Below are 20,929 nucleotides of genomic sequence, written 5' to 3' on the forward strand. Positions count from 1 at the left end.
CCACCACGTCCTGGGTCTGTGGGGGCTCAGAGCAGGAGGGGGCAAAAGGTGCCTGAAGTCTTCCCAAACAGACGTGCCTGGGAGGAGCTCCTGGGAGGAGTTAGGATGTTCCCAGCAGGGAGAGGAGGACAGGGCAGGACATGGGCACTTAGGAACAGCAAGCTGAAGGCTGAGCGCAGCAGGGTGGGATCCAGAGAAAGGATGAGGGGCGGGGCCTGTTGAAGTGGGCGGGGCCTTTTCAGGTAGGCGGGGTCTCTTCCAGGTGGGCCCCTGTCTGTCCTGCCTGATTGGCATGTGCTGTCCACCTGTGTGTTCACTTGCTCATTCATTTCCGAACCATGGCGAATGCTGCCGCAAAGGCGGGGCTGGAGACCTGGCCCCCGGCTCCGGATGCTCTGGGGGTCAGCCTGTCTGTGTGGTGGCTTTGAGGCATTACGAATAAATCAGCCTTAATATAGCCTTTTGTTTGGACGAGGGCTCTCAGAGGAGTGGTGAAATACTGACATGCCGCGATCTGAAATTGGAACCGTAAAACACCCAGTGCAAAGTCAGTGGAGAGCCTACTGGGGACTTGGCCAGGTCGCAGTGGGCTCGAGGTGGGCTAGGGTGGGATGGGTGCCCTGACCCTGAGCCCAGCCTGGTGCCCAGGGCCTGACCCTCCAAGGTTGAGGAAAGCCCATAAGTGGGGGGAATCTGTCAGCTGTCAGGCAGCACTGGGGTCCGTGAGCCCGGGGCTCCACTGCCAGCTATGCTCTTTAGCTCCAGGATAGCTCTGAGCCTGCTTTACCAGGCCCCTCCAGGGGCCAAAGCTCAGGATGGGAGTTCGATTACAGCAGGAAGCGTGCTTTGGTGTCCTCCAGCCCCACACTGGCGAGTTCAACCAGGATGCACTGGGCAAAGGGCCTTTCTTCCAGCCAGACTCCCGGAGGCCTCAGGGTTGTGTTCTCAAGTCAGGGCAGCCTCCCCTGGTGTGCCCCGACGTGCGTACCTGGAAAATGGGGACAGAGTGGTTCCCGGCAACCAGGGCTCCTGGGAGGATTAAACGAGCTGACATCTAGGAAGTGCTCAGGGTGGGGCCCAGTAGAGTAAATGCGTCGGCTTTTCATGCGATAAGATGATCGGGAGGAGGTTTTCCTGGCCCAGGGCACTTGCTGCTGCCGCGCTGGACTCTGTGGGCTGGAAGCGAGTCTAGATCATACCTGCTGTCCAGGAGGGCCGGGCAGCTGCGTCGGGAAATGGGTTCAGGTGAACAGTGTGCCTCGGCAGATGACTGCACTTCAGCTGCCAGTGTGGACACCGCAGGGCCCTGGAGAAGCCCCCCAGGGACCCTACCCCTGGGTGCCTGCCTCTTGCTGTCTCTTCCAGGGAGAAGGGGCTATGGCCGCTGGTGGGTGGCGTCACGGGTTCAAGGCCACGGCTCCTGTGAGCTGTTCTCTTCCTCGCCTCCGACGTCCTCTTTTACTTCTTGCATCCCCGGCCCTGGCTGGTCCCCACGTGCTGGGAACCCCTGGGCCGGGCCTGCCCATCATGCGGAGGGACCACACCATGGCTGCTGCTATGATGGCGTTTTTATGGGCCTTGGTCTCCAACACGGGGCCGGTTGGAGAGCGGGACGGAGGGTGGCCGCAGGCTCAGCCGTGTCTCCAGGCGCCCTCAGGGTGCGGGGAGGTGGGAGCTTGCGTAGTCTCCGTCTGTTTACTTCTGCATGCATCTGGCTGGTGTGTCTCCCAAGTCTTACTCTCTTTTTATTATTTAAAAATAACAAGAAGTTACAGAAATAGTGCCGAGACCCATGTTCGCTTCACCTGGCTTCCTCTGATGACGTTGCTCTGCGAGCCGGCAGAACCGGGAAAGTGGAACCTGAGCTCCTTTGCAGACAATCCTGCCTTTGGGTTGAAGCTGGTGCCCAGATCCAAACTGCTGTGTCTGCCTTGTTTGGCCAACACCCTCTGTCTACATCTGTGTCCTTCCTCCTAGGAGGGAGAGGAACCAGTGCCCTCCCACCCATAGTCCCACGAAACCCCCCGCCCCCTCCCCAAGCCTCCAAAAGGCCGTCCTTGGATTGCCTTGTTGTCTTGGCAGAAGCTTCTGAACAAGGGGCTTCTGTAGGGTCACCTGGCTTCTGCATCCACAGAGAGCAGTGATCGCAGGGCCGCCCCCCTCCCCTCCAACCTCCTCTGCTCCTGGAAGCACCAGCTGCTCTCTCCCTGCTTTTCCTAAGCTTGGGGGAGTGGGTAGGGTGGAGAGATCGCTCAGATACCAGGGAGATGAAGTGAGGTCCTACTTGGGACTTGCTGGGTGGCCTCTGAGCTCTATTCCTGTGACCAAGACAGAATGGCTGAATGGGGTCAGAGCTCTGTGACCTCAGAGAGGGATCCTCTTTGGGGCTGGGTGTCTCAGAGCATGGCGAGGCATCACCAAGGGCCTGGGTATCACCTTCGTTGCTGAGGAGGGAAGGCACAGTCCACTGGCCAGCCCCCCCTCAGTTGAGTCAGTGGGGTGCCAGACCCTTCACCCGTGTTATCGCCACGCTTTGTCATCACAGCCACTGGGAGGCGTGTGGCCTTTATCCTCCAGGGTTGTGGGCGAGGAAGTGACCCTAGAGCAGGGAGGGGCAAGGCGCAGCCGCGTAGGTTCACCCACGGGCTGCGCACCTTTCCCTGCCACGGGTCTCACCCTGGTGCTGGGCTTCAGGGCGGAGCAGATGGCGAGGGGATGGGGCTCAGCCCCAAAACATTGTGCTTGAGCTCACGCTCGCTGTCGGAAAATCTGATGTAATCAAATCGGCAGCCTCGTCTGGAGACATCCGGAAGGCTTCCTGGAGGAGGTGGCAGCTATGCTGGCCCAATAGGTGGAGAGGTCAGGGGTCTGGGCCAGGGGATAAAGGAGGATGGGCGCAGAGGCGGCAGAGGAGCCTACGGTGGTGAGTGGGTGGGTCTGACTGTTCACTGACTTATTTAACAAGCTTCTCACGGATATTTCCTTGTCGTCTACACTAACACGTACAATGCTTCCCTGGAGGCTCAGACGGTAAAGAATCTGCCTGCAAAACGGGAGACCCAGGTTTGATCCCTGGGTTGGCAAGATCCCCTGGAGAAGGAAATGGCTTCCCTCTCCAGTATTCTTGCCTGGAAGATTTCATGGACAGAGGAGCTTGGTGGGCTGCAATCCAGGGGGTTTCAAAGAGTCAGATGCGACTGAGTATCTAATACTTTCACTTTCACATCATAGCAACTCACCTACACTGCCACACACAGTGCTTCTCAGGAGCATCGCTGAACACGTGCTGCCAGACCGTGAGATGCAAAACAATGTTCCACAGAGAAGGCCCATGCCACCTCCCGTCCCACCCCAGCCCTGAATCTGACGCTTGCTGGAGCCCCATTTGGCCCAAACTTTAAACCTAACCCTCACCCTAAACCTCACACAAACTCTAACTTGAGTCCCAGCTCTAACCCTGGCCCTAACCCAGCTCACTGTGGACCCACCAGCCTCATTCCATCTCTGCTCCAGCCCTGGGAGCTGACACAGCGTCTGTGTCACAGATGAGGAAACCGAGCCCCCGAGAGCACAAGGCTCCTCAATTGCGGAACCAGTATTCAGACCAGACCCCTCGGGCTCTGGGAACACGGTTGTCCCCTTGTGAAGTCCTCTGGGCTCTGCAGAGGAGCCTGGAGCCGGGGGGCCCCAGGCACTGAATCCAGAGGCAGGGCGTGGCAGGTGGGGACCCAGGCTCTCTGCTCTGCGGAGGTTTCTGCTGGAGGAAGATGTCTGGTGCCATCGGCAGCCTTGACAAGTGTTTTAATCGGCCAGTTGGGAGTGAGAACCTCCAGGGGGCTCCTGGAGCATGTGGGGAGTTCCCCAGCATGGAGAGTCCAGGAGGGCTTCATGGAGGAGGGAGAGAGGGCAGAGCAGGTGAGCCTCCTGGGGTCGCGGCAGGGAATGAGGACACCCACGCAGTCCGGGTGTCTACTGGGAAGCGCTGAGCTCTGCCAAGGCCCGACTCTGGAGAACTAGCACCCACCACGTGGCTTTCTGAGCCTGACGAACCTTCACCCTTCCCTCCGGGGCCTTTAGCAGAGAGAAACAGGATTCCTTTCCCCGGTAAATAAACGTGGAATCGATTTCTCTTAACCAGAGTTGACTTCTTTGGGTGGATGCATCTCGGCGAAGGCGTCCACTGCTGAGCCCACGGCCTTCCTTCGGGGTAGGGTGTGGGCCATCCGGCTGCCTTGTGGTCAGCAGGAAGCCCCTTCCTCTTCAGCTTGGGCTGGTGAGAACTCCCCCGGAGGCTGTTCTAAAAGGAGCCATGGGCTCGGCCTCAGGCCAGCAGGTCTGGTTCTAGTTCTGCCATCCCGAGTGTGCCTCTGGGAGTGGCCACTGCCCCTCCCACCTCTGCTTCCCATGCGAAGTGGGAACCAGGGGCTCATTTACAGGGCTGTTGGGGGAAACAGTGTGAGAACATGCGTTCTCTCCTGGCCTCCTGTGTGCAAGCTTTCGGGGAGAAGACTGGTGCTTTTGAGGGGCAGGGGTCCGGGCCTGCCCCCATATCGTGATTCACACTCATGTCTGGTTGAGGGGTGGGAACCATCCAGGTGAGGACCTCCTTCGGTTTTCCGTCACTTGGTCCGACCCCCTCTCTGCCCCCGACGGAGCAGGACTGACTCAGGGTCCAGGCAGCCCGGCTCAGTTATGAAGGGGTTTGTCAGCGTGCTTCACTGGAAGCAATTATTAAGCACCAGCTGAAAGCTTTCATCAGGGTCTAATCTTTGCCAGCCATGTACGCCAGCCCCACCAGCATGAAAATGAGCATTTATTTTTCATGTTTTGAAGGTAAGAGGGAGAAAGACTATGACCAGATATGAGGGTTCATCAGAGGTGAGGTGCCCTGCAGTGGCCCTGCAGCCCGAGCTCACACATAAACACACACACACATGCACACATGCCCTTCTTGTGTGGAGACAGAATCGCTGACCCAAGCTCACACACACACACACACACACGTGCACGCATGCCCCTGATGTGTGGAGACGGAATCGCTGACCCAAGCTCACACACACACACACACACGTGCATGCATGCCCTTCTTGTGTGGAGACGGAATCACTGACCCAAGCTCACACACACACACACACACACACATGCACGCATGCCCTTCTTGTGTGGAGACGGAATCGCTGACCCAAGCTCACACACACACACACACACACGTGCACGCATGCCCCTGATGTGTGGAGACGGAATCGCTGACCCAAGCTCACACACACACACACACACGTGCATGCATGCCCTTCTTGTGTGGAGACGGAATCACTGACCCAAGCTCACACACACACACACACACACACACATGCACGCATGCCCTTCTTGTGTGGAGACGGAATCGCTGACCCAAGCTCACACACACACACACACACACGTGCACGCATGCCCCTGATGTGTGGAGACGGAATTGCTGACCCAAGCTCACACACACACACACACACACACACGTACACATGCCCCTGATGTGTGGAGGTGGTGTGGCTGACAGGCCAATGGTTCAGAGGGCTGCAGATAGTAAAGGGTCCCCAGTGGAGATCACCCCTCTCCCCCTGGCAGCCCTCCCCCTCCCCCAAGGCCACCCTGTAAAAAGTCCCTTCTGCCCCCTCTAGTGCGTCACCATGCGTCTTTAAGCAGAAATGAGTATCGACCATTATCCTCTCTCCCTTGTTTAATGGAGGTAAAATTCAAGGAACAGAAAACCTACCATCGGAACCGTGCTACAGAGTTCGGCTCAGGGGGTCCACCTCTCCCGTTCTGAACACAGAAGCGACACGGCACTGCTCCCCGGCTCCACTCACTGAGCTGGCCTCCTGGCGGGGCGGGGGAGGGCGTGTCCTTTCTGCCGTCTCCATGGTGCGTCTTTGCTCTTGGATGCCGCCCCATGTCCCTGTGGGCAGCTGCGTCCCGGCGAGCCGGCCAGGTCTGTGGGTGGGTCTGCACGGAGCTTCTAGTCTCCAGCTGCTATAAACGGCTTGCGGGCATTTGCTCGGGACACCATCAGTTCATGTGCACGGGGACATCCATGGAAGAGCTCCCTAAGCGGGAGTGCCGGGCCACGGGGCGATGGGCTGTGACTGCCGGCTGTCGTGTTCCCGCTGCAGTGCGTCCCGGGGCCCGGAAAGAGCTCCGTCGTGAGCCAGTCCTGCCCACGTCTCTCCCGTCTGTCCTGGTCCAGCCTGTGCCTCCCTGGGCTGGCATCCTTCTAAGTGCAGGGAGCGAGTGAGGCACCAGGGCCCACCAGGGCTGGCCCAGGAGGACGTCTTAACCCTCGAGACGTGGGCCCAAGAACAGCTCTGCTGTTGGGTGAGGCATTGACTGAGTCCTACATTATCCCCGCGGACGGAGGGGCATGCTGGGCTCAGGGAGGCCAAAGGCCGAGGCGACAGGAAGCAGCTCTAAGGCTCGAGGCAGGGAGGTGCCCACGGGCCTCCCGGAAGGTCAGCCAGCAAGCTGCCGTCCTGCAGACGCAGCCTAGCCAGGCCAAGGCCACAGCCCCATGTCCTCCAGGAGGTCACCCCGACATCCCCTTCTTTAGCACCCGCTGTAAGGCAGGCTTCTTGCCCAGCGCACGGAGCCCTCACCAGGACCCAAGTCCCATCTGTACCTGAGATCCGGCGCCTTGTTTACATTGAATTAGGCTGCGTTCACGATCCTCTGGGGCCCCCAGGGTGGTCTCCTGAGAACAGAATATGGATCTCTTGTGAAACTGGTGCAGTTTACAATTCACTGTGAATGTTCAGGTGATTTTATTTTTTTTGCAATCAGTGATATCAAAATGCCTCCCTCCTGTGTTTTGATCAACAGCCCCTTCCCCTAGGAAGTGGGATTCCCTGTTGACTCAGATAGTAAAGCGTCTGCCTGCAATGCAGAAGACCGGAGTTAGATCCCTGGGTCGGGAAGATCCCCTGGAGAAGGGAATGGCAACCCACTCCAGTGTTCTTGCCTGGAGAATCCCATGGGCGGAGGAACCTGGCAGACTGTAGTCCATGGGGTTGCAAAGATTGGACACGACTGAGAGACTACACTTTTCTTTTCTTTCTTTTTTCCCCTGGGAACTAATGCTTGCCTGTGTGCATGCTCAATTACTCAGCTGTGTCTGACTCTTTGGGACCCCATGGACTGTAGCACGCCAGGCTCCTTCATCCATGTGATTTTCCAGGCAAGAACACTGGAGTGGGTTGCCACTTGCTCCTCCAGGGGATAGACCCAGAGACTGAGGGACATGGGGCTTGAAGGGTCTGCCCCCAGAGCAGAGGGGTCTTCCCACTGCCAACTGCAGAATCAGGGGTGTCAGCTGGGGCTGTCCGGCTCTCCCCAGGTGCCAGGCTGATCAGCTGGGCAGTTCCTTGGGTCCACCCCGAGACAGACACAACCTGGGTCCTGGCATTGGACCTCTATTCCCCTCCTACTTGGTGGGTCAGCGTGGTGCCTGGCAGGTGAGTCTACGCCCCAGCAGGAAGAGGGGTGGTATGCTCTTGATGGAAGTGTGGCTTGTGAGCAGGCGGCCAGGGCATCTCCTCTGCCTGGCTTCGCCACCTTCGTCATCGTCACTGTGGGAAATGCCATCTATATTTCTGCCAATGAGCGGTTTGAGTGCTTGCTTTACAGCAGGCTCTGTACCCAGCACTGGGACATAAAACAAGGCACAGCCCCCACCTCCCTCGAAGGCCTCATGACTCAGGGTGGCGACAGACCTGTGGGCTGTGCTGGCGGAATGGGAAGCGCAGGGTCTGAAGGACTTTGGAGGAGACAGTGAATCCAGGGGAGGAGCCTGGGGGACTTCCTGGAGGTGGTGTCAGTTAGTCTGCGATCTGAATACTGAGTAGGACTTAACTCAGGAGTTAGAGGTGGGGGGTGGGGTGAGAGGAAGAGGGTCCCACAGTGAGGACCAGCTTGTGCAAAGGCCGGAGCTTAGAATGAAGGGGGTAGGCATGAGTCGGGAATCTCACTCAGAGGGAGTGGGAGGGGGTGCCCCTTGGTGATGGCCCACTGTGGCAGGACAGAGTCCACACGGGCAGAAGTTACCAGGAGACTGAGCTCGGCGCACAGAGGGGCCCGAGCACCAGGCCAGGGGCTGAGCTCCCCACCGCCCAGGTGTGCAAGAGCCCACATGGCAGCTGCTCTCCAAGGATGCGAGGTTGACAATTCCGCCCTGGATGGGGCCAGATTAAACAGACTTTGAGGTCCCTTCCAGCTGTCACGCTCCCGCTTCTTGAAATCCCCTCTGGGAACAGCAAGACGATAAAATATAAATCAATAGGTTAAAAATACGCTTGTCTCCTGCACGTCCAGGGCCTGTCACTCTGCCGCCTTCCCTGATCTTCAGAGGATTCCTGCTTGACTCGGGCAGCCCAAGAGCCCAGCAGGAGAAAATCGCTTTGTTCCCGAGCAAGGCAGGCCGATCGCGCCTCCATTGACAAGACCTCGGGTTTTTTTTTTTTTTTTTAATCATCGCTGCCTCTAAAATGCACACTGTCCCATTTCACTTGCCATCTCCTCCTTATATCTTCCCTGCTTTAATCACCAGGGAAAGAAAGATCAACCAGACTGTGACAGTGACTACACCCCCCAAGACGGAGAGCAGAAAAGTCCTGCTCCCCAGAAGGCACCAAACTTGGGTTTGGTGTGTGATGACCCCAAATTAACCAGGCTGACCGCTCTGCTGGGACCCGGGGGCTGGCCCCGCTTCACCTCCTGGGGTTCCCATGGCAACGGGGATGTTAGGAGCTGCTAATAGGGTCTGGCAGTGAGTGAAATGAAATTTGATGTATGTGGAAATGCAGAGGCTTGTGAAGTAATTGGGGAGAGGGGGCCCCTTTCTCGCCCGGCAGGTGAATGAAATCCCATTCCCTTGCTGTTCATACATTCTGGCGGGGGGCGGGGGGCGGGTGGGGAACTTTTGGCTGCTTATGTGCATTTATTTTCATTTTTATGAACAGTCGTGTTTTCTGCACAGGCCTGGAATGAAGACGCTTTGTTAAGTTAGGGCCCAGTGTGTGTGGTGAACAGTTTAGCACCAACAACAAAAACCGTGTGTGCCTTTGATGATTTGTGCCCACCTCCTCCCCAGCCGCCACGCCCCCCCCCAGGTCCCAGCTGTCCCCGCCTGCCTTCCCAACCCGCTGTCATCGGCTCTGCCGTTGGCCTCTGCTCCGGGGAACCTTAATGACAGCATGTGCTTCGGGGCTGCCCCATCCTTGCCTGCAGCCCCCAGCTGCAGTTTCTGGCCACCTTCTTGTTCTCGAAGGCACGGGTGGGGACAAAGCCCCTCTTACAAAGCCTCACCCGATACGTTCCTGCTCACTGGGACCACCTCCTCCTCGGCTCCCTGGGGCCACAGTCCGGGGCTGAGTTGGGGAGATTCCTGCTGAGTGGCAGCTACTGCTGGGTGGACCTCACGGGCGTGGGATGTTCCCAGTGTCACGGTGAAGCGCAGAGCGACTTTTTGGAGCAGCAACCAGCATAGGGTCTGAGTGCTCTGGGGCTTGGCGGCTGGGGCTCTTGGGAAGAGCCCCCTCCACCCCATCCTGGGTAGGGGAGGGCCATCATACCCCGCCCTGTTGAGAACCCTGACAGCCCCTGATCTCTGCCTTTATTTCTGTTGCCATCACAGGTGATCTTGATCCTGACCAAGTATTACCACGCAGACATGGGGAAGGTTCTGGAAAGTTCTCTGTGGCGGTAAGTCAGCCCGAGGGCGGGCCTCATCTCCTCCTGTACCTGCGCGTCTCCAAGCTGGGGCTGAGATCCTGGGGCCGGGCTGGAGCAGCCCCCTCCCGCTGGCAGCCTCTTGACTTCCCTTCCGCTGGAAAATGCGTGTAGGAGGTGAAGGCCAATTAGGAGTCCCGTCAGCGGTGCACGCAGGGCTGGGCACAGACAGGCGTCGGAAGGCGTCTTTGCTTTTTTCCCTTTGTGTCTGTGCTCCTTTCCCCTTGCTGTCGTCCTCCCCGGGGGGAGGGGGGCTGCCTAGTGAATTCAGGTCAGTGCACAATTTCCTCTGCTTGTGCTCTGAGCTTCCGACACAGCTCCCGGAGTCCCCCCAGACACGCCGATTAGCCTCACGGCCCGGGGGTCTTTCTTTCTCTCTGGCTCAGTCCAAGAGCTTGGAAAATAAAGAACCCACCACTGCCAATGGGCGCTATCTGTCTATGTGAAATGTGAATTCAGTCCAGGAGGTAGGCGGCCTCTTTGATGGTTTCAGGGAGGTGGGCAAAGAGGAGGCCTGGAGATGTCATCTGGGTTATGGTCAGCTTTGTATTTGTGTCTGCAGCACGGCAAGCCACTCGCGTGTTCTTGCCTGGAGAATCCCAGGGACAGCGGAGGCACAGAGTGGGACTGAAGTGACTTAGCACGCAAGCTCCCTGGAAGGGGAAGGAAGGGTCCCAGCGTCTCGGGCTGGGGTTTCAGTGCATTTCTCAGGCGAGGACGCTGTGTCCTGCGGGCATCACTCGACATTTTCACTTTCTCTGTGTGTTGAACCGTTTTGCTTTCCAAGACATGTTTCTCAAGTAATAATTAATTCTTTCTTTTTTTCTACTTGAAATCTATTAAAAACACAGAAACCTGCTGATCAGGACTCCTGACATGCATGTCGCCACCTTGAGTTGATTTCCTGTTGGCCTTTGGCTTTGCTTTTAGTGAAGGGGCCTCATGATTGCTTCCTAGTTGGTTCTCACCGAGGCGTTGCCCTGATGCTCCTGCAAGTTGCTGAAATGAGCCCTGAGTTGGCTGTGTCCTTTGCCAGATGAGGAGCAGGGTGGCCTTGTGCAGGTGTGGTCGCCCTGGTGCGAATGTGGGGAGTGGGCAGCTGTGCGTTTTCCTTTCCTTTTCCCGCAGAAGTGCCTTTCTGAGCCTGCGCCTTTCAGCCCCAGACTTGCCTCCCAGACTCGCCAGCCTGCTTTCCAATTCCATGCCAGCCTCAAGATAAGGCGCCTGCCACAGATGCTTTGCGGCCAGGACCCCCACTTCTTTATGTGTTGGGACGTTTCAATCTCGTGCCTTGAAGCACCTCATTCAGCAAGGAGCCTGCTTTCAGAAATGCTCCTCTGGGGGTAGATAAGGCTGTTTGTTCATTGTTTGGGATGAAAGCAGAGAGTGGCGTGAGCTTTAAAGCTCCAATGAAATCTCATTGGTTGCCCTTTGAAGATCCGCATTTGGGGACTGGTTTCGGGGCCAGGCTCCTTGAGAAGGGCCGGCTCCTGGAGGGTTCCCCCCTGCCAGGTGGATGGTCCAAGGACAGGTCCCCTTGGCTGCAAAGTAGAGAGAGGCATGTGTCCTCTCTAGCTCCAAGCAGAGTCCTTCTACTAAGTTGACTCAGTCTGCAGCCCCTGCCTGTCAGCCCAGGTCTCCATGAATGTTTGTTCATCCCCTGGAGCATGGGAGCCGGGTCTGTCTGCCGGGACAGAAGAGGTGAGGTTATTGTGAGTGTGGCTTGAGTAGCCAGCAGTCCTTCCTGGTATCATTTTGCTGCTCCCCACAGAGTTGTTGGGTGGAGTTAAAATTTGTGGCAAGGCTTTGTGGGGGCTTCGTGGGGGTGGAAATGACCTTGGCTAGCCCTCCAGTGTGGCTTCAAGACTCAGAATTCTTCATATACAGATAGGGAAACCAGGCTGTTACCAAACAGGGTTCCTGGCCTCCTTAATCTTTGGAAGGACTGATGCTGAAGCTGAAGCTCCAATACTTTGGCCACCTGATGTGAAGAACTCATTGGAAAAGACCCTGATGCTGGGAAAGACTGAAGGCAGGAGAAGGGGGCAGCAGAGGATGAGATGGTTAGATGGCATCATCGACTCAATGGACATGAGTTTGAGCAAACTCTGGGAGATAGTAAAGGGCAGGGAAGCCTGGTGTGCTGCAGTCCATGGGGATATGACTTAGCGACTGAATTCAAGAGGCCAGACTACACATGCAGGCAAGGCTTTACTGGGGTCCCTGCTGCAGCAGGAGGGAGTGAGATCAAGTAACAGGTTTCTTTGCTTGCTTCCTGTGGGGGGACAAGCTGGTTCCTCAATGGGGTGAGGGCAGGGGTGTGTCCGAGGGTCGGGCAGGAGGGCTGGCTTAGGTGGTTTGCCCACCTGTTGGTGATGTTGAGTGCAGAGTGCAGAGTGCAGAGTGCAGAGGTCAGGCACAGTACCCTGGTTGAATCCACCTGCAATGCAGGAGATGTGGGTTCAGTCCCTGGGTTGGGAAAATCCCCTGGAGAAGGAAATGGCAGCCCCACTCCAGTACTCTTGCCTAGAGAATTCCAGGACAGAGGAGCCTGGTGGGCTACAGTCCACGGAGTCACAAAGAGTCTGGATAGGACTGAGCGACTAAAGAACAACATGGCTTCAGACGTGGCAGCTGGGGTTTCGGTCTTTGTGACTCTTGCCCAGAATTCGCTCCAACGGTGCGTGCACGCAGCAGGTTTTAGTCCCTTATACCTCTTTGTATTATATTGCTCGAGGAGGCGTTTGTCCAGGTGAAAGCTCTGCCGCAAAGGGTTTCCAGTCCCAACCTGTCTCAAGGAAGACAAACCACCCGCCTCAGAGAGTCTCCACAGGGAGCTCTTTTTCCTCTCAAGAGCTGCTGTCTCCTTGTCTGTGAAGTGGAAACACCCCTGGATGGGAAATCATGAAGACTGAGGGAGGCTGCATACGAACCGTCCCCAGAACAGCACGCAGTCTAAATTTAGTTTTCCTCCGAAGCAAATCAACAGATTTTAATTTTCCACATTCTTTTCTCATCAGTCTCTAGACTCAGACATTTCCTCTCCTTTATTAAAAATACATGCAGAAGCATCAGTCATTTCCAGAAGGTTCATCCACATCCCCACCTGTCAGGCCTGATTTCTGTGTTTGTCTCATCTCTCTTGTGCTGAGACTGCCGTACCGTGAGACGCAGAATCAAGCTGCGCACCTTCTCTCTCTCACACATGCAAGGAGTTTCCCGTTTTTCCGTGCGGTATCACAGACCACGTGATTATTTTTTATGGCTGTGCACTCACCCCTGGGATTTATTTGTTCTAACTCCTAGCCCTGCCTCCCTTGTGGCTCAGATGGTAAAGAAGCTCCCTGCAATGCAGGAGACCTGGGCTCCATCTCTTTGTTGGGACGATCCCCTGGAGAAGGGCATGGCAACCCACTGCAGTATATTCTTGCCTGGAGAATCCCGTGGACAGAGGAGCCTGGTGGGCTGCAGTCCATGGGGTCGCAAAGAGTCGGACATGCCTGAGCGACCAACGCTTTCACACCATACACAGAGCTCCTACGCCTGCTGCAGTCATGAGACATTCCGGCAAGTCGCTTTCCTCTCTGCTTTGTTTCCTGGGAAGCGTCTTCTGTTCAGTCGCTCAGTCGTGTCCGACTCTTTGCGACCCCCTGAACCACAGCACGCCAGGCCTCCCTGTCCGTCACCAACTCCCGGAGTTCACTCAGACTCACTTCCATAGAGTCAGTGATGCCATCCAGCCTTCTCATCCTCTGTCGTCCCCTTCTGCTTTCCATTTCTGAGCCAGATGGTCTGAGCAGATTCATGGCTAGCACGCGGCAACACCGAATTCTTTTCCAGGAGGAACGCAACACTCCATGTGGGGCAGCGCCCTGCTTCCTAGTCACCTTTGGGCTGACAGCTTTTCTAGAACTTGCTAACCTATTGGTCCAGAGGGAGGCAGTGCCGTTTCCATACGCCTCTTGCGAGCATCACCTTCTCATATCCCCCGTGTTGTGACCGTGCAAGCTTGTTTAGAAGAGGAGAAACTGCCATCGGCCCTTGGTCAGAATGTCACCCGCCCTCTGTCTGCTGTTAAGGGCACACGTGGAGGGTGGTTTGGGGTGCTGGTGCCTGGCAAACACGTATTTAGTGCAGTTATTAAAGACACATTTATTGAACATGCACCCAGACTCCCAAGAATTCTCCTGCATAATTGCGATAAATACATTTTTACTGACAGATGTGGTATTTACAGTCTGGAAATGACTCTGAAATCTAAGCTGGATGCAGGTTTAATTGTCCTGCCTTTTGTGGGCCACATGGCGGGAGTGTCTCTCCCCATCTCCCTGGCTGGTTCTGAGGATCCAGCCCTCTGCCCCTTCCTTCTGTGTGGGCACTGTTCTCTGCTCAGCCTCTCAGCCTGGGGGTTAGGGGGGAGCATGGGAGCCCTTCCCCCGAGAAAGCTGCGGATTGGCCTCGGGGGTTGGACAAGCAGAGAGCTGGTCTACCTGCCCTCCTGGACCATCCGGAGGTGAATGGTAACTAGAGGAGTCGGCTGACCCTGCCCTGGCCTACGTGTCCAATCTCTGCAAGTGTCCCTGGACTGCAGGGGCAAAGGACCAAAGTCTAGGGGCTTAAAACCAGAAGAATGTTCTCCCACCATCCTACGGCCCAAGAGTCTGAAATGGAGATGCGGCCAGGGCCAGCCTCCCCCTGGAGGCACTGGGGAGGATCCTTCCTGCCTCTTCCAGCTCCCGGGAACTGAGGTCTGGGAGCTGGGGGCCTTCCTAGCGGTCGCGTCTCTCCAGTCTCTGCCTCCGTCTTCACGCGGCCTCCTCCATGTCGCTCCTCCGTGTGTTCCTTATAAGAACACTTATGATTGGATGTGAGGCCCAGCCGGGTGATCCAGGGTGAGCTCATCTCGAACTCTGTAACTTCATTACATCTCCAAAGGCATCGTTCCAAATAAGGTCGCACGCAGCCTCAGGGGGCTTGGATGTGAACGGAAGTGCTAGCGGTAAAGAATCCGCCTGTCAGTGCAGGAGACTAAGAGACAAGGGTTCAGTCCCTGGTGGGGAAGATCCCCTGGAGGAGGGCACGGCAACCCACTCCAGTGTTCTTGCCTGGAGAATCCCATGGACAGAGGGGCCTGGTGAGCTACAGTCCGTAGGGTGGCAAAGGGCTGGACACAACTGAAGTGCCTAGGCACACACACCTTTCTGATGACCCCGCTCAGCCCAGGACACATCCGCCACGAAGCTGCGCGGCCCCTGCCCGGATCCAGCCTCCCCGGTGGCTCTCGCAGCGGCGCCCTGTGTCCTTGTTCCCTCGGCCACCCTCCCCTCCGGACACCGCGTGCTCGGCGGTCCCAGAAGCCCTTCCCAGCTTGCCCCACTGCTGCCCCCCAGACCCCTCTCCTTGCGAGGCCTGAGACTCGTGGTATGCACACACGCCCACGTCTGGTCCTGCCCGCTCGCCCTGGTGGCCGCCATGGCCGACACTCGTGTATCCTGGTGCCCTGTTTGAGCCCAGGCCGAGGAGCTCCGTGGGCAGGGCCAAAACCTGCAGGGGCAGGCAAGAAGAACATAAGCACTCACAGGGCACCTAAAGGCCTGGTGTGCAGCTTGTATTTCCTCCTCGACAGACCTGTGAGAACGTTGAGGTCAGGATAGACAGTCCTGGAAATACAAATGCTAGGACAAAATGATCCATACGTAGCCCCCTGAAGAGTGCCCATGCCTGCATCTCTGGGCATCTCTGGGAAGCTGCAGGGCCCAGAGTCTCAAGAGCCCAGGTTGCTGCCAGCCACCCAGGCTAGGGTCCTGAGAGGCCTGTTTGTGGTCTCTGAAGCTGGATCCCAAATGGCCAGTTGGGCTCGGCGGCCTCATAAATGCTCCCAACAAGGTGGACGCAAGCCCTCAAGAGCTGAGCAGCGGCAAATGTGTAGATGGTGAGTCCTTAGCAGGAGGTACATAAAAGTCACTTGAAAAGGTCTTAAAAACTACCACCCTGCCTTGGCAGACGTGGACTCAGCGTGGGAATCTCTCAGAAGTGCCCCAGCGGAGACCAGCCCCAGGAAGGCTGCTCCAGAGCAGGAGTGCTCAGGCTTCCCTGCTCTGCGTGTCCACCAGGTTTCCAGGCGCAGCCCAGGCTGCTGCTTCAGGGACTGCACTTTGAGCAGCCGGGGGCTGGGCTGACAAGAGTGAGGCTCAGCATGCCTCTGGCGCCCCCCCTGGGGGCACCCAGACCAGCTCCCAAGCCCCACCCCCTGCAGGGAGGCTGTTCCTCAGCTCCCATCCCGCCCCCTACCCCCTCTTCCACTCTCACCCTCACTCCTCAGCCTCCAGCCCCAGCCTGCTGGCTGAACCTTGACCATCGTGTATAGTCCATCCCTTCTGTAGAACTTGCATGCTGTGCCCTTGATGCTGAGCCTCAGGTACCAGCTCCTCGTGCACGTTTCATCTCAGTGTAAACCTCTTTTCCTCAAAGAAGCTGCCCCACTGCTCAGCAAAACGCAGCCCCCCAGGCACTCTACCACATCTCTCCTGAAGGGTGGGGGGGGTCCCTGCGTATGGTTTGTCCCCTGTATGGTATGGTGCCCCCTTCGACCCCTGGTTGCCAGAACATACGCAGGTTGAGGATGGAGACCAGTAGGGTCCGCTGCAATGATCTCCCAATGCCTAGAACCTAGATCAGATCTGGTACAGAAGGTGATGTTGGGCATTGGGTGTATGGGTGGATGGAGGGAGGGATGGATGGGTATGCAGATGGGTGGTTGGAGGGAAGGATGGATGGGTATGCAGATGAGTGGATGGGTAGACGGATATACAGGCAGGTGGATGGGTGGATGGATATATAGATGGGTGGGTGGGTGGATGGGTGGATATATAGATGGGTGGATGGTTGGATGGGTGGATGGATATACAGGCAGGTGGATGGGTGGATGGATATATAGATGGGTGGGTGGGTGGATGGGTGGATATATAGATGGGTGGATGGGTGGATGGATATAGAGATGGGTGGATGGGTGGATGGATATATAGATGGGTGGGTGGGTGGATGGATGGATATATAGATGGGTGGATGGGTGGATGGGTGGATGGATATAGAGATGGGTGGGTGGGTGGATGGGTGGATATAGAGATGGGTGGGTGGGTGGATGGGTGGATATATAGATGGGTGGATGAGTGGATGGGTGGATGGATATAGAGATGGGTGGGTGGGTGGATGGGTGGATATAGAGATGGGTGGGTGGGTGGATGGGTGGATGGATATACAGGCAGGTGGATGGGTGGATGGAGGGATGGATATACAGGGTGGTGGATGGGTGGATGGATATAGAGATGGGTGGATGGATGGATGGAGGGAGGGACAGATGTACAGATAAACATACGACTGGGAGGACAGAGAGACGGATAGACAGATGACGGATGGATGCATGGATGGACGTACGGTGATGTGGTCCTTGGGAAACACTGTCGGGACCAGGAAGACCCTTCAGGCCTCTGAGGCCACCCCAGCAGGTAGGGCGGGAGCCAGGAGCACAGAACTGGCCCCGATGCCATCAGATGGCGTGAGAGGGGCTGGGGGAGTCCTGAGCCAGAGACAAAGCGGGCCTTGGCTCACGTTCCACGGTCCGCTTCCCTCTGCTGTCATGTAGCCCCAGCCCGCGGCCCTGTTCACACACTGCCTGGATGCTGTGGAGGCCGTGCCGGCCCTGCCCTTCCACCCCCACATGTGACCTTGGGCGGGACTTTTAGTAGGGCAACCTCGGGAATACTGGAGTGGGAGTACTGGGGTCTCGAGTTTTCTCTGAGTGACTTGGTGGAACCCCACCCTTTTGTTAGGGGTTGTTATTGTTGTTCAGTCGCTCAGTCGTGTCTGACTCTTTGCGACCCCCTGGACTGCAGCATGCCAGGCTCCTCCGTCCTCCACTATCTCCCTGAGTTTGCTCAAACTCATGTCCATTGAGTCAGTGATGCCATCTATCCATCTCATCCTCTGTTGCCCCCTTCTCCTCCTGCCCTCAATCTTTCTAACATCAGGGTCTTTTCCAATGAGTCAGCTCTTTGAACTGGGTAGAGGGAGGGGGAGGGGGAGGGGGGATTCTCTTCCTCTGTCTTCACTTTAATCCTGAAATCTTGAATGGACACAGTGGGTGTGGAATGTGGTGTGCCAGCTGCCTGAGTATCCACGTGCCAGAGACAACCCCGTGCTCACCAAATAATCCAAGCGTTTCTCCCTCCCCCGGGCCTCCCGTGTGGTTATTGTGGGGTCATGTCATTTATCTGAACCAGTGGTCCATGACCGGGAATAATGCGGCTTAAGCCACTGAAGTTTGGGGCTTCAGCTGTTACTGCAGCAGAGAGCAGTCTAGCCTAACATGGGCTCCCCGTCTTTTTCTTCCTGGGCTCTCCATCTCTTAAAACCTGGCTACACTCTTCCAGGTTCGGATCCAGCCCAGCTCTCCCCTCCTTCCTTCCACCTCCCCCATGCCTGCCATCCCCGACCCCAGAAGTCATCCCCATGGGGGTGTCCTGTGTTAAGTACACACGTTATGTGTCTATCCACAACCAATATGTCCTAGGGTTTACTGTGATTTACAAATTAGCGCAGATGGCATCGTTCTGCCTTTAGAAACATGACTAATGCTCGCGCCTCGGTTTTGGTCCTTCATCCCTGCAGCCCTGGAAGCCCTGTTAGCTGGCTGAGCCACGCCTTCCCCCGCTGTGGAGCGCGAGGGTTTCCATCCCCAGGCTCCACTGTCCCCATCTGGGCTGCGGAGTGTGTCCACCCGTGTCTCCACCCTCCCCTTTCCTTTGTTAGTCTCTGCAGAGCGACTCCTGCCCCGCGCCTCTGGAATCATCAGACTTTGTATGTCTGCATTCAAGTGGACGTTAGAGCGTAATTCAGTGTTATCCTGTCTTGCAATTACCTGATTTTTCGTGGAATCAAACGTACTTTCTTGTATTGTATCTTATTGACTGTTCGAGGCCCCTCCTCTGGGATTTAGCTGTTGTATTTCGTGTCCATCTTTTTTCTATTGCTAAATCCCTTCTTCAACCCTGCCTCTCTGCTGCAAATCGCCCAAGTCCTCTCCTGACCCTGAATGTTAAGATGGGTATCCTCTGACTGTGTTCTGAGCTCCTATGATTGTCATTTATCCTTTCCCAACACTCTCTAAGAATGTGTCCTCCAAAGAGTGTTCTTCTAAGTCATATTTTGAAATATGCGATTCTTAGAAGAGTGTCTCTATAGGCTAGTGTATTCCTCAGCTCCAGTGACAGTGATGCTGTGTAACAAGTCACCCCAAACCCAGTGGCAACAGCAGGCTCCTTCTCACGCCTTGGGGTGACTGGTTTGTTCGCTGTAGGCTGGGGTGGCTGGGCTGCTCCCCCTGAGCTGAGGTTGGCAGGCTCAGCTCTGGTCCGTAAGTGTGGGACCCCAGCTGACCAGCCAGAGGCCGTCAGGACCCCTTCTTCCCATGCACAGACAGGGGAGCAAGAGAGGCAAGTGCCCCTATAAGCACACTTAAGGCTTCTGTTCACTCACATTTGCTAAATTCCAGTGGCTGATGCAAGTCAAACCCAGCACCAGTGGGGGAGGGGAGGGGAATGAAGGGACTTGTTTGCTCAATGACACTCAAAAGTACAACAGGTGCTCATCGATGCTTCCAGAAAATATACGTTGTGTGGCCATAAGCTAGGCAAACATACTCAGATGGAAGAAAACAGATCAGGCCTCTTCGCAGGAGAACACATCAGTCTGTAACACAGCCCTGGGCACCGTACGTCTCCAGGAGAAGGCCATGCGGCACTTCTCCAATCCCATCTGATTCCATGAGCTTTCATTAAAAAAAAGTTGTTTAATTTAAAATTTAATTTTAATTTTTACTTGCTTCAATTAATTTTACTTGTTTAAATGTTTTATACAGTTTAAGTCTTATTTTGCTCTGGCTCCTCTGAGCATTTCCCAGGGTTGGTTTCCCAGGGAGCAAGATTTGGGAAGCGACTGTACAGGCCTTCTTTTCCAGATGAGCCGCCTTTGAGGTTTCCAGACGCATCTGCCTCCCTGCAGTGCTACTGGGTGTTGATGCCATTCCATTTCGAACCAGGTTGGGTTCTATGTTCCTAGGATACCCCTCTCTCTCTCCATTTTTTCATATAGAGAATTTGGGGGTTATGTGTTGAGGACGCAGAGTTTAGGGGATCTGAGCCATCAAGCCGGACGATAACCTCTTGATAAATACTAATGTAAACGAGCATCAGGGTCTTTTCCTGTGGAGAGAGATGATGGCTGGGGATGGGGACGTCCTTCCAGCTGGACCGTCCTGAGGGTGAGGTGGGCAGAGGCAGGCTGAGTGCAGAGAGTTTCGGAAGCCCACGGGCAGTCCCTGGCATCGAAGCCTGTGTCTTCGGGGCCTTGAATGTCCAGGCAGACAAAGCGCTGCTGTGCTATTAACGTCCTTACAGGTGGATGTGCTGAGTGTCCACAGGGATCGTTAAACAGGTGGCAAGCCTTGCTCTTTGTGGGTGGGAAGAGCGGGCCTGATTTTAGAGAGAAAGTCTTAGACAGTGATGGGCTGCTGTGTGGCTGACTGCAGGCGTTCCAGGCTGGGTGGTAGGTGCCCCCAGACAGATCCGGATTCCATCTGTCTCTGCACCTTCCCTGCTTCATGGCACCCCCCAACCCCACCCCGGGCCTTGTCTATACCCTGAGTCTGACGGCGTAGACCTCGCGGTTTGGACGTGAGGATGACAACAGCTCTTGCGTGTGCATCGCGTGGCGCCTGGGAGGTGTCGGGGGGGCTTGCTTCCTCCGTCTCTTCCCCTGACGCATCCGGCTGCCTTTCCACCGGCTATGACTCCCTCCCCCCAGCAGTCTCTCTCTGCGTGTTTGCTTAACATCACCATGGAGACCTGAGTTTGATTTAAACAAGACGCAGACCCAGTAGGGATCGAGGGAGGCGCTGACGCAGGCGTGTGCCTGCTGCGGTTCTCTCTCTCTCTTTCCCGCGTCCTGCTCCTCTGACCCTGCTGCTGTAGGCCTTCCCCGGGCTCCAGAAGACTTCTCAGGGAAAGAGCAGACCAGAGCGGAAGGCAGACGACCCCGAACGAGCCGGGCGTGGGCTCCGAATTTAGCTTTCTGATGGCTGGCCGGGGCACCTGGCTTCCCTCGTGGCGCCGATGACAGC

At 56.3% G+C, this 20,929-nt stretch overlaps 1 protein-coding gene across 1 annotated transcript in view; it reads left to right on the forward strand.

The window, feature by feature from the left end:
* Positions 1-20,929, forward strand: part of SORCS2 (sortilin related VPS10 domain containing receptor 2) — a 506,368-nt gene that overhangs the window by 180,938 nt on the left and 304,501 nt on the right. Inside the window, exon 2 of the mRNA XM_068975604.1 lies at positions 9,659-9,726. Within this exon, the coding sequence (XP_068831705.1) occupies positions 9,659-9,726 (68 nt within the window). The remainder of the gene's footprint in view (positions 1-9,658; positions 9,727-20,929) is intronic.

Source organism: Capricornis sumatraensis, chromosome 7 (assembly GCF_032405125.1).
Source record: "Capricornis sumatraensis isolate serow.1 chromosome 7, serow.2, whole genome shotgun sequence".
Taxonomy (NCBI): domain Eukaryota; kingdom Metazoa; phylum Chordata; class Mammalia; order Artiodactyla; family Bovidae; genus Capricornis; species Capricornis sumatraensis.